General features: G+C 51.3%; 1 protein-coding gene across 1 annotated transcript in view; it reads right to left on the bottom strand.

Moving 5' to 3' along the window:
* ACSS1 (acyl-CoA synthetase short-chain family member 1) overlaps positions 1–12,793 on the bottom strand; it is a 47,711-nt gene that overhangs the window by 1,289 nt on the left and 33,629 nt on the right. Inside the window, exons 8-14 of the mRNA XM_005866216.2 lie at positions 12,404–12,541; positions 8,190–8,282; positions 6,937–7,049; positions 6,433–6,559; positions 5,595–5,722; positions 5,432–5,495; positions 861–979 (exon numbers count right to left, since the gene is read on the bottom strand). Coding sequence (XP_005866278.2) covers positions 861–979; positions 5,432–5,495; positions 5,595–5,722; positions 6,433–6,559; positions 6,937–7,049; positions 8,190–8,282; positions 12,404–12,541 — 782 coding nt within the window. The remainder of the gene's footprint in view (positions 1–860; positions 980–5,431; positions 5,496–5,594; positions 5,723–6,432; positions 6,560–6,936; positions 7,050–8,189; positions 8,283–12,403; positions 12,542–12,793) is intronic.

Below are 12,793 nucleotides of genomic sequence, written 5' to 3'. Positions count from 1 at the left end.
AAAAATCAATAAAATATATTAAAAAAAAAAAAAGAGTTCGGGTCTCCCTGAAACTCTGGTCCCCAGGCCCACAGCTTGACCTTGTGCCACACCAAGTGGGGCTTCAAAGGCTGCTTCCAGGCGAAGGAACGCCATGGGGGAAATGTAACACAGGAAGGAATGAAACACTAGCGGGGCTGAGAGGGTGGCCCAATTCTTCCACTAAACCACTCCAGCACAGGCTCCCTCAGATAGACTCTGCGGCATCTGCTTTGCTGGCACTGGGAAAGGTGTTCAGAAACCACCCAGGGCCCTAACCGGTTTGGCTCAGTGGATAGAGTGTTGGCCTGCGGACTCAAGGGTCCCAGGTTCGATTCCGGTCAAGGGCATGTACCTTGGTTGCGGGCACATCCCCAGTAGGGAGTGTGCAGGAGGCAGCTGATCGATGTTTCTCTCTCATCGATGTTTCTAACTCTCTATCCCTCTCCCTTCCTCTCTGTAAAAAATCAATAAAATATATTTAATTAAAAAAAAAGAAAAGAAACCACCCAGGGGCTGAAAAACTTTGGTACTTTCCACGTTTCTCCATTTCTCCCTAATTTTCTTCTGCTCCTTGTAACCAGCCCTCAAATGCTAAAATAAGAGAGCATCTAGTCCTGCTCAGCACTACCCCTGAAGAGGCAAGCTGTTCAAACTGATGCCGCTACATCTCCCTGCCCACCCCCGCCCCCTCTCTGACAATACAGCCATCTGCCACCCTCACCTAACACCCAGGAAACCAAACAGCTGGTGTCAGTTTTGTTGTGATGTTAGTTGTGTGAAGAGGAGAAGAAGGTGTAGGTGAACAGTGCAGTCCAATCTGAGGCCATAAGTCCACTCACCAGAATCTCATCAGGCACAGCGTACTTGGCAATCTTGGTGGCCACTGTGGACCTGAGCTCATTCACCACTGCATCCGCGTCACCTACGTTATCTTTCAACACAATGAAGGCAAATGCAGCTGGAAGGAGAGCAAGATTTTAGGATGTGTTAGCCCAGCGGTTCTCAACCTGTGGGTCACCAACCTGTGGGTTGCGACCCCTTTGGGGGTCGAACGACCCTTTCAGAGGGGTCACCTAAGACCATCGGAAAACACATATAAAATTACATATTGTTTTTGTGATTAATCACTATGCGTTAATTATGTTCAATTTGTAACAATGAAAATACATCCTGCATATCAGATATTTACATTACGATTCATAACAGTAGCAACATTACAGTTATGAAGTAGCAAGGAAAATAATTTTATGGTTGGGGGTCACCACAACATGAGGAACTGTATTAAAGGGTCGCGGCATTAGGAAGATTGAGAACCACTGTGTTAGCCAGAGTGTTGTACACAAATCACCATAAGTTCAAAGGATTTCAAATCCTATGTTGATGATCTTGTAGCAGCTGGTCTCTTTAGCTGCATCCCTAAAGATGCATTGTCGTCTTCGTTCAAAAAGAAAGTGATTCTGTCAGTTCCTCTGAATGTCGCAGGTGGGTGGGCCTGGGTGGGTGAGAGCTTGGCACCATGGCTTTGGTGTTGACTGGCTGTGTGTGTGACCTTGAACACAGGACTTATCCTCTCTCACTGTCCTTGCACCTGTGAAATAGCCTATCACCTGGGCTCCTAGGAAGTTTGCTATCAGCTCCCATGAGGTAGTCCTGCACATGGCACCAAATTTGTGGGTATTGTCCAACATAGTAAGCACTAGCCACAGTGGATATCTAAATAAAAATATAAGTAAAAAAAATGCAGGTCCTTGGTTACATGAGCCCCATGATGGACAGCTCCGTCATGGCAGAGTCTGCTGGGCAGCAACGGCCATCCCATACTTTAGCACAGACACTTTGTCAATATCCTACCACGTTCCAGAAAAGCTTTACCGCAGCTCCCACGGCTACTGTAAGTACATGCATTCCTTTTTAATTTATCTGGGATAAATATAAATACCATAATCTTGTATATGGTATGACATCAGGATCTAATTCCATTTTTTGTCCATTTGAATAGTCACTTGTCCCAGCATCGTTTTGGACAGTCTGTCCTTCTCCTCACTGACCGGCAATGTCCTCCTCTCTCATACACAAAATTTATCCCACGGCTACTGTAAGTACATGCATTCCTTTTTAATTTATCTGGGATAAATATAAATACCATAATCTTGTATATGGTATGACATCAGGATCTAATTCCATTTTTTGTCCATTTGAATAGTCACTTGTCCCAGCACCGTCTTGGACAGTCTGTCCTTCTCCTCACTTACCTGCAATGTCCTCCTCTCTCATACACAAAGTTTATATATATGTATGTGCAGCCTTCCTTATTGTTTATTTGTATTTTATTCCTACACCAGTCCCACCCCATCCTAATGAATTCTCCTTCTGGCACATATCACCTAACATAGTCTGTAGTTTCACTGATCATGATGTTTATTGTTTATGTCTTTCTCTCACCTCTAATCTCTAACCACTACAGCATGACAGCTCTAGGGAGCAGGAACTTCTGTCTCTTTCACTTTCTGTGGTGTCTCAGTATCTACAACTGTGCCTGGAATATAGTAGGTGCTCAACAAATGTTTGTCAAATGCATCAATGAATGACTTTCCTGAATAAGCTACAAGTTGTAGATACTTAGTACAGACTTTCCCTGAAAGCCTCGTCCCATTTCCACCTGGCAAACTCCTATTCATCCCTCAAGACCCAGTTCAGCTACCTTGCACTCTGTGAAGCCTTTCCTGACTCTGTCCATGAATGCAGCTGTGGCACTTGCTACGTGTGAACAGCTGTTGGTCTCCCATGCCCACCTCACTAGGTTGTGAGATCTCTAAAGGGAAGAGCTGCACTTTTCTCTCCTTCCGGTATTTGAAATTCCAAACAGACTTTCCCTGAAAGCCTCGTCCCATTTCCACCTGGCAAACTCCTATTCATCCCTCAAGACCCAGTTCAGCTACCTTGCACTCTGTGAAGCCTTTTCTGACTCTGTCCATGAATGCAGCTGTGGCACTTGCTACGTGTGAACAGCTGTTGGTCCCCCATGCCCACCTCACTAGGTTGTGAGATCTCTAAGGGGAAGAGCTGCACTTTTCTCTCCTTTCGGTATTTGAAATTCCAAACAGTCTAGGCCCAAACCACTGGAGCTCAGAGGAAAGGCACCAAGCTAATACCTGAGCTGTCTGGGTAGGCCCACTGAGAGATGTTTATTGTGGATTGAATTAAAATTTTAAAACTACCAGAGCAACACACACTGATTACCAAAATTAAAACACAGTAGAAGTATATAAAATAAAACCACACCTTCCCTCCTGGCTCTCTCCCTTCACTCCACTCCTTAAAGGCAGAGCAGAATTATGATTGGGAGAGACTGTCCTTGCTCCATATTCTGGCTCTGCCACTTGCTACCTGTGAGGAAGGCACTTAGCCATGCTATGGCACAGGTGTCTACCCGGGACCTGGGGAGCTAGCAGTACCTGCCTCATGGCTGCGTCAGGATTGAATGGTGACAGCCCCTGCACACAACCCACAAGGAGAAGGTTCTCAGGGGCTCTGGCTGCTGTCCCCAGACACGAATTGTAAAGCTAACTCCTGGGTATCCACTGCCATCTTTTAGACCCTGGTGGGATCACACTGGACATGCTGCCACGTGCCCCCTTGTCGCTAACTGGCACCCTTCCCTGCCAGTCACTTGTATCTGTAACGAGATGGCAATAAAATGAGCCTGGATTGGTGAATTCCGAGCAGGGGTGGGTCAGGAAAGCCTGGATGTGGGAGAAGAAGTCGGCTGCGAGCCCGGAGGAGGCGTGCAAGGCTGACCTCAGGGACTAGGGAGCCAGGCTGATGGCAGAGGCATGGCACAGTGGTCAGATGAAGCACAGACAGAGAGCATGGGCACAAATAAGTGCACAAAAGCTTTCGCAGATGGCTTTAGAGCTTAGCAAGAGCAGCTAATGGGTTATGTACTACAAATGGACAGATGCTCAATTTTGTAAGAAATCGGGAAAATACATTCATCATACTCATTATGTACAATTCTCCCCCACCAGCCTGGCAGACATGAAAAGCCTTGGCAATATCAGCCGCTTAGGATGCCAGGGAGCAGTGCTGAGAGCTGCTTACGGGAGCGTGGCTTCACTCCCAAGGGTCGTGGGTTCGATTCCCAAGGCCTTGAGAGTCACACATGAAGACCTGCTCCCATCTCCACCCGCTCTGGTCCCTAAGAGCTCCCCTCAGCCCAGTCTCCTGTTAACAAAGGGAAAGCAGCCTCATGGGCACAGCCTTCTCATGGCAACGGAACGTGATTTTTTAGAGCACTGACATAAATATCAATTTTTACACAGGGCCAACTTAGAGCAAGTGCCGAGCAAATACCGGAGCAGTGACACACGTGGAAGGGAGACCCGTGACCTCTGGGACACATGACGCCGACTGTCTCTGACGGTAGGAGGAGGAGCGCCCAGGCCGGACCACTCGGCAGGCAGCTGAGGTCAGTCCACCCAGCAGTGCAGCACAGGGTCAGTGGATCTCCAGGTCACACAGGGCCAGTGTGGCCATGGTGCCCCTGGCATCACAACACTCAGGTGACCCTGCACCTTCCCACCTGCTTAGAAACCAGCAGACTTTGGGACAAAGTATGTCCACGGTACAGAAGACAATTCTGGCCCTCGCCGGTTTGGCTCAATGAATAGAGCATCAGGCTGTGGATTGAAGGGTCGTGGGTTCGATTCCCTGTCAAGGGCACATACCTCGGTTGCAGGCTCGATCTCCGGCCCTGGTCAGGCCACATGTGGGAGGCAACCAATCATTGTGTCTCTCACATGGATATTTCTCTCTCTGTCTCTCCCCCTCCCTTCTCTCTAAAAATCAATAGAAAAATATCCCCAGATGAGGATTCACAACAACAAAAAGAAGACGTTTCTGATCGCTTGCTCTGCATTGCCCTCTGCGTGTCGCTGTGCAGTGGGAACCTCAGGTCAAATTCCTCTAAAAGGAGTCCCAGAGCAGCAGAGGAGGCCGCCGGGCACAGCCTGGTCGGCCAGTGTAGCTGTAGAGCTGGCACTGGGTCTGTGCACCAGCCTGTGCAAGGAGATGCGGTGAGCGAGGCAGGGCGTGTCACCCTAAGTCCTCTGTGATGGCGCTGTCAGTCACCACGCACAGAGCAGCGAACTCCCCAGCTCAGCTGGAGCCAAAGAGCTCAGGGCTGCTTGCGGATGCGTGTCCTTAAAGGACAGCAGAGCCAGGGCATCTCAGAAACCTGGCCTTAGTCTAACAGGCATACTGCTCAGCCTCCTCACCCCAAATCTGCACTTGAAAGAGAAGAAAACCAACAGCTTCACCCATAAACACCAGAGGCTGTTGTCTCCAGAGGCTGTTGTCTTTACGGAGGGGCTGTGATGGGAGTGAGACCAGAGTTCCTTCTGCCTCTCACCTTCTCCTTTGATGTCGTGGGGGTAGCCAATGACAGCGGTCTCGGGCACTTGAGGGTGGCTCGCCTGCACAGAACAGAAGCAAAAAGGCAAAATATGTGGGAGGGTGAACACCTGACACCGCAAATGACAGCCCCCAGCCGGGCAAACATGGCCTGTGCTCACCATCGCATCCTCGACCTCTGCAGTGCCCAGCCTGTGGCCGCTGATGTTGATGACGTCGTCCATCCGCCCCGTGATCTGGTAATGGCCTCCCTCGGTTCGGAGAGCTCCGTCTCCAGTGAAGTAGTAGCCTGCACCCGAGGAGGGAATTCAGAGCCAGCACCTCCCAACCAGGACCCAGCGGAGCTCGCATCCTTCCTTCGCGGACACAAGGGGGCCTTGTCCCAGCCATGCTCTACCGAAGGAAGCTCGGAAGCCCTGCACCCTGTCGGCCTCCTGCCTGCTGGCCCTCCCTGCAGGAGCCACTGTCCAGCTGTGCCGCGTCGCTGTTGCTAGGGCAAGGGCAGATGGCTCTGACACAACCAAATGCAATCAAGGCTGCAAATGTCTGGGGAGCGGAAGACATTCGAGGAGCGCACTCAACTTTCCCCCAAAGTGAGTCTCGTTTAGACTCGAGACTAAAGATCATGGGTTCCAATAGCTATACTATATATGCAAACTCCCAACCAACGACACAAAAGCCACCTGTGGGGAAAATAAGCCGGAAGAAAACGTTCAGCCATCCTGACAGTTTCCCCGACAGCCTGAGGCGTCCACACCATGGGCCATGCACTCAGGAGTCTGCACGCTCTCCCCCTCAACCCCAGCACATTCCCAAAGGGAGTCTTTTCCCGTTTCAGACATAAAGTCAGGGAGGCAGAGGGGGAGGGAGCAAGACTTAAGTTCATGCCTCAAAGCACCTGCTCTGAACCTGCATGAGGGACGCTCACAGGCACTGTCCCCTTAGAAACATGTTCTGAGAATAGGGCTCCAGCAGGGTGTGGAAAGGCATCCCGCTCACCTGGGTAAACCTTGAAATAGGTCTCTAGGAACCTCTGGTGGTTTCCGTAGATGGTCCTGGACAGGCCCGGCCAGGCCTGTGAGAGGCACAGAGCCCCGGAGACATTGTTGCCCTCCAAAACGTTCCCCTGCAGACCAAGGAGACATGCATTGGAAAATAAGGACAGATTATGCTTGAGAAGCAAAGAACTGAAATCAGTATCATCCCCCTAGCTGCTTGGCTTGAGGCAGAAAAATAGCAAGTGTGCCCCAAAGGAGCTGTCCAGAGCCTCTTGCTTTGCGAGGAGCCCTCCTGGAGAGGGCTTCTGCCCCACGTGGTGACTGCATCCACCGTGTCTACGAGAAGCCTGAGGTGCACGCTGCTGAGGACACAGGCTCCTCCCACCACCTCCCAGGCCCTGGGCATGTGCGATGTGGGCGAGTGGGCAACGGAGGCCAGGAAGACAGGAAGAAACACCAGGGAGCTCAGTGGGGTGTGCGTGGAGGAGGGGAGGCCCTTACACACCTTGTCATCCATGAGGACCGGGATAATGCCAAAGAAGGGCCTCATCGCCATGGCAGGGAGGATTTCCGCCCCTTCTTCCGAGGGCCGTGGTGCGATGCAGATGCCGCCTGTCTCTATGGGGATGACAGGGAAGAAATGCCGATGGGCTGAGGGGCTAGTGCCACATTTATCCAGGCCAACCCACCAAGAATCTGGGACAGACTGGCTGGGACAGAGTGGGTGGAACTGCCGATTTGGAGCAAGGAAACAGCCCCTACTGTCACAAGGACTTTTCTCTGAGACGAAAGTAGACTTGGATCCTGGTCCCCTCCACTGTGGGTTGGGAGTAGGCCCAGGCAGGGGGCTCCGGCCCAGGTGCTGTGGCTCCATAGCCCCGTGGGTGCTGCCTCTCCTCCTCCACGGCCCCGCTGGCCCCGCCCTCACGTCAGTGGAAGAGGTGGAGCCCACCTACTCGCACAGGAAGATGAAGAATCGCTTCTGGACCAGTGCCCCAAACAACAAAGCCAGAAGCCCACAAATTCGGTATCGCATTATTTCTCTTCCTTCTGTCAGCCTGCATGGCAATACCTCACAGGACTCAGCTGTAACCTTAGTCCTGTGCCCTCCTGAATGCCCCAGTTTTCTGGCTTCCGGAAAGACAAGGCCTCAGCTACATCAGTGGTGGTCGCCTGCCCCAAACATCCTAGTAAGTCAGATACTCAGGAGACGAGGGGGCAAATCTAAACCAAATGCCACAGAAAACTCTTTTTCCCACTAAAATTTAGGTTTAGACTTAGAGTCCCTTAAACAGCAGGGCTCATGCTCATCGCTCACATGCAGAAAGGGGCCCTCATGAGGAGAGGGAACGTTTAGCTGAGTGCCTACTGCATGTCAGGCCTGGGGCAACATGAGTGAATGGTCTCCTTTCATTTCATCCTCATTCAGAGCCTGGAGGGAGAACCCCATTTTACAAATGAGGAAACTGAGTCTCAGAGAAGTCATTACACAGCCCAAGTCTTACAGCTGCAAAGCCAGGCTCCCCCTCTGAGCTTCAGCCACCAGGTTTTCCACAACCACCTATGTGGAGGGCCGAGGCGTTCGTGGTGTTGATCCCACATTCACACGCCTCACGCCTGAGCCCCCCCACTCGGTGCTCGGCCGCGTGCTCTCAGCGCAGTAACACGAGAGCACAGCTACTGCAGGAAAGGCCCACGTGCCGCGCCCTGCACGGGTTCCCAGGGGGCCCTGACGCTCCTCCTGGGAGATGCTCTCACCTGTCTGCCACCAGGTGTCCACCAGCGTGCATTTGCGGTCCCCCACCACTTCCTGGAGCCAATCCCAGGCCTCGCGGTTGATTGGTTCTCCCACTGAAATCACACACAAAAGAAAAAAAGACATTAACAGGCCGCAATAGACCCCAAACCCAAAAGGAATAGATTGTTCAGGGGGAAACAGCTCTGTAATTTTCCTCAAGGGCATAAAAAGGAGGTTTAAAAAAGCACTGAAATCTGTCACATTATGGCCATCAAAGAAATAAAAGTTAAATGGGGTGTTTTTTACCATTGGAGGGTCAAAAATTTTTTTAAAAAATGACAAGAATGTAGGGGAAAGAATACCTCGTGCACGGTAGGAGTGTAATTTGATGCAGCAATTTTGGGGAACAATTTGGGTATTTCTCTTAATATTTAAAAGTGCATACATCCTATACACCTACTTTGGTCAACTGGGGCAGATTACATTCAAGTTACTATAGGTCTATTCTATTACTTAGAAATGTCACTCCTGACACACACTCCACAAAAACGGTGTTCACCAAAAACGGACACAGACAAGAATGCTCACAGTGGCCAAATACTAAAACACTATCCACCAAGAGCGGAATGGAGAAATAAAATGTGATGGATTCATGCAGTGAAATATCATACCCTACAGCATGAAACTGAGTAAGCCACCACTACCCCCACACCAGCAGGGATGAACCCCAGAGTCACAACCCCAAGCAACTACAGCAGGCACAAGAGTAATGCATGCAGCACAAGCCCATGTATATGAAGTTCAAGAACAAGCAAACCAATCCACGTTGAGAACAGCAAAGTAGTGGTCATATTTGAGGGCTCCTGACTGGGAGGGGGCATAAAGGGGGCCTTCTGGGTACTGGAAATTTCTATGGATTGATCTGCATGTGGTAACATATTTAGACATATATGTAAGCAGTTTGAAGCTGAACACCTGACATTGTGTATTTCACTATATTTTATACCTCAATAGAAAGGGGGAAAGTGCTTATGCCCCAAGACTCTATCGCTGATTCTCAGTGTCTACCTGCTGGGGTCTGAATGTGTATGTCTCCCAAATATATGCTGAAATCCTACCACTAAGACACTACACTAATGACACACCCACACCAGACTAGCATTCAGCCAGAACTTGCAGGTTCTGACATACTTTTGCTAAAATACTGAAATGCTCTCATGCTGGTTGTCTCTTCCTTGGGACCACCCATGAAGCAGCAGCTAACCAAGGCCTGTCCTGACTGGGGTCTTCCATGCTGGTCACCAAGGGGGCTGGGTTTCATGTGTACCGCCCCTGCACTCACGTATGCCCACAAGGAGGCAGGAAGATGCCACTGCAGCACTGGGTGATACTGGGAAACTGCCAATAGCCCCAGTAGCCAACCACGGGGACGTGACTACAAGGACCATGGCAATTCCCACAGGAGGGTGTGAGCAAGTTTTCAGAGCCATGTGGAAAACTCTGCCTATTGTGAAGTTAAAATAAACATCACGTTATAACAGTACAGTGTGATGACACTCATGATAAAGAAATCATCTCATAGCTGAGCTGTGTCTTTGCACAGGAATATAACTTTGAAGAACATGTTAGAAGGTATGCAAGCAACAGGGTCCCCTGGGGCAGCACTCACAGAGGACATCAGCTTTCATGGCAAAGTACCGAGTTTGCTTCTTATAATAAGACTAGTGGCCCGGTGCACGAAATTTGTGCACAGGGGCGGGGGGATCCCTCAGCCCGGCCTGCACCCTCTCCACTCTGCCCCTAACCACTCTGCCTGCTGGCCTGCTCACCCCCAAATGCCTGCCCCCACCAGCTTGATCACCCTCAACTGCCTCCCGTGCCAGTGTGCTTGCCCCCAACTACCCCCCGTGCTGGCCTGCTTGCCCCCACCTTCCCTCCCCACTGGCTTGCTCACCCCCAACTGCCCCCCTGCTGGCCTGCTCACCCCCAACTGGCCCCCCTGCTGGTCTGCTTACCCCCAACAGCCCCGCCCCCCCATCAGCCTGATCACCCACAACTGCCCTCCCCTCTTGGCCTCTAACTGCCTCTACTTCGGCCCTGGCACCATGGCTTTGTCCAGAAGAACGTCTGGAAGGTCTCCTGGAAGTTCTCCCAGTCTAATTAGCATATTACCCTTTTGTTAGTATAGATAGAGGCCAGGTGCACGGGTGGGGGCTGGCTGGTTTGCCCTGAAGGGTGTCCCGGATCAGGGTGGGGTGGCTGGCCAGCCTGGGTGAGGAGCTGATGGCTGTTTGCAGGCTGGTCAAGCCCCCTAGTGGGGACCCTCACCCCATGGGGGTGTGGCCAGCCTGGGTGAAGGGCTGAGGGCCATTTTTAGGCTGGCCACACCCCCTTCAGGGTCGGGGGGGTCCCGCTGGGGTGCCTGGCCAGCCTGGGAGAGGGGCTGATGGCCATTTTCAGGCTGGCCATGCCCCATGGCGACCCAAGCTCCCGGCCTCTCCTTTTTTCTTTTTTCTTTTTTTTCAGCGCCTCCTTGAGCGGAGGCCAGGGTGGGCTGGAAGCAGGTATCTGGGATTTATTTATCTTCTATAATTGAAACTTTGTAGCCTTGAGCGGAGCCCATCGCCAGCCAAGGCAGGTGGGAAGCTTGGCTTCCTCCATCACCGGGGGCAACCCCAGCCTCCTGCTCACTCCAGCTCTGTGGCCGCTGCCATCTTAGTTGGGTTAATTTGCATATTTGCTCCTGATTGGCTGGTGGGTGTAGCGGAGTGGCAGAGTGATGGTTAATTTGCATGTTTCCCTTTTATTAGTGTAGATTATTCCTGTGTTACTTATAAAATTTAAAGTTAAAAAATTCTCTTAAGAAATGTAAGTCTTGAGTGGGCTAGATTCTGCTGACTGACTGGTAAGATTAAAAAAAGTCAAAACACCAAAGGCTGAGGGCTGTGAGGGCTAATCCAGCCTAGAAGGGGCCTGAGCTATGACCACAGCAGGAGACAGCACCAAGCTGGCCCTGCCCAGGTATGAAACATACAGTTTGCCTGAGAGCCAACCGCCCAAGTTCCACAGCAGCCAAGGAAACCCCAGGAGCAGCACAGAGAGGGACCTTGAGGGAGGGTGGGCATCCTGAGCTTGGAGGGGGCAACAGGACACTGTAGGCAAGGGGGGCAGAGTGAACCAGGGCCCTACGTCCTGTGCCAGCGCCGCTCACCTACATCGCTGACAAGTAACGTGTGCACACCATCACCGAGCTACCTTTTCCATGGACAAAAGTGGCAGAAAGACACATCCCATGAAAAACCACCAAGCAGATCTGTCTCTTCACCACAGAGCATGGAGGGCCTCCCACCTTATTTTCCTTCCTGACCACACCTGGCAGCTCGTATAGGGACACCAGGGAAAAGCAGAGAGAACAGGCAGAGCCTCGGAGCTACCCTCTGAGTTAATCCCATATCCTTTCCCCAAAGCCTTCATGTGCCTTGGCAACCTCAGTTAAAACTAAAAATGGAGATAACCTGTACTCTGCCACCACTTGCATGGAAATATCTAGAGTGAGAGCAGTGCACAGCACGGAATGACATGTATTACAGGGCTTGGGAATAACCGGTGCCCAGCATCATGGGAATGCTCAGTGACCAGCAGTTGACTTCCACAGGGCAATCCCATGCAGCCACTGAAGAAAGGGCTCAGCCCTTACCTTACAGAGTTGGTAAGGATTCATAATAAGGATGCCGCCCGCTGGTGTAGCTCAGTGGTTGAGCATCGACCCATACTCCAAGAGGTCGCTGGTTCAATTCCCGGTCAGGGCACATTCCCAGGTTGCGGGCTCAATTCCTGGTAGGGGGTGTGCATGAGGCAGCCAACCAATGTTTCTCTCTCATTGATGTTTCTATCTCTCTCTACCTTCCTCTCGCTCTAAAAATCAATAAAAATATACTTTTAAAAAAAGTATTTCAGCACTGAAACAGATCTCAATGGTACAATGATAATAATAATAAAGCCCATAATAAGGATGGGTGCAGCAAGTGTCTGGAATGCTGTGCCCAGACTGTTAACAGCTGTGGGCTCTGGGGAGGGGCTGACGGGCCTCTGCTTCCTACTCGATGGGGTCTGACATTGTTTGAATTCACCACGGACACAGACACGTAGCTTTTGTGATTAAAACCACCTAGAAGCCTGCAGTGGCTCTGACAGACAACACCCACACCCTCTCCAGCGACAGAGCAGTGCTCACCTGACCCCAGAGTCCGCAGGGACGAGCGGTCATACTTCTTCACCCAGGTGTCGCCATATTTTATCAACAGCCGGAAAGCCGTTGGGGCTCCATAGAACTGATTGATCTTCAACCTCTGCACCACTTCCCAATACCGACCTACAAAAGGGCCCCAATTCAGTCCATCAGAGAGCCCACCAGACACTATCTATTTTCACCCAATTTAGAGATCAGTCAGCAATACTGGGTACTGGACACATGCAAGCCTGCATTCAACACCCATCACCGGGATGGGAAGGGAGACCTCTGGGAAGGGGCTCCCTGTGGCAGTCAACCCCCGGCACCCCCCCCCCCCCCCCTGGCCGGCCCCTTTTTAAAAAACCCCCCCCCGGCCCTTGGCCCCCCCCCCCC

The sequence above is a fragment of the Myotis brandtii genome, unplaced genomic scaffold (genome assembly GCF_000412655.1).
Source record: "Myotis brandtii unplaced genomic scaffold, ASM41265v1 scaffold225, whole genome shotgun sequence".
Lineage (NCBI taxonomy): Eukaryota > Metazoa > Chordata > Mammalia > Chiroptera > Vespertilionidae > Myotis > Myotis brandtii.
Note: the sequence above shows the minus strand (reverse complement) of the source record. Positions and strands in the feature narration are given on the sequence as shown.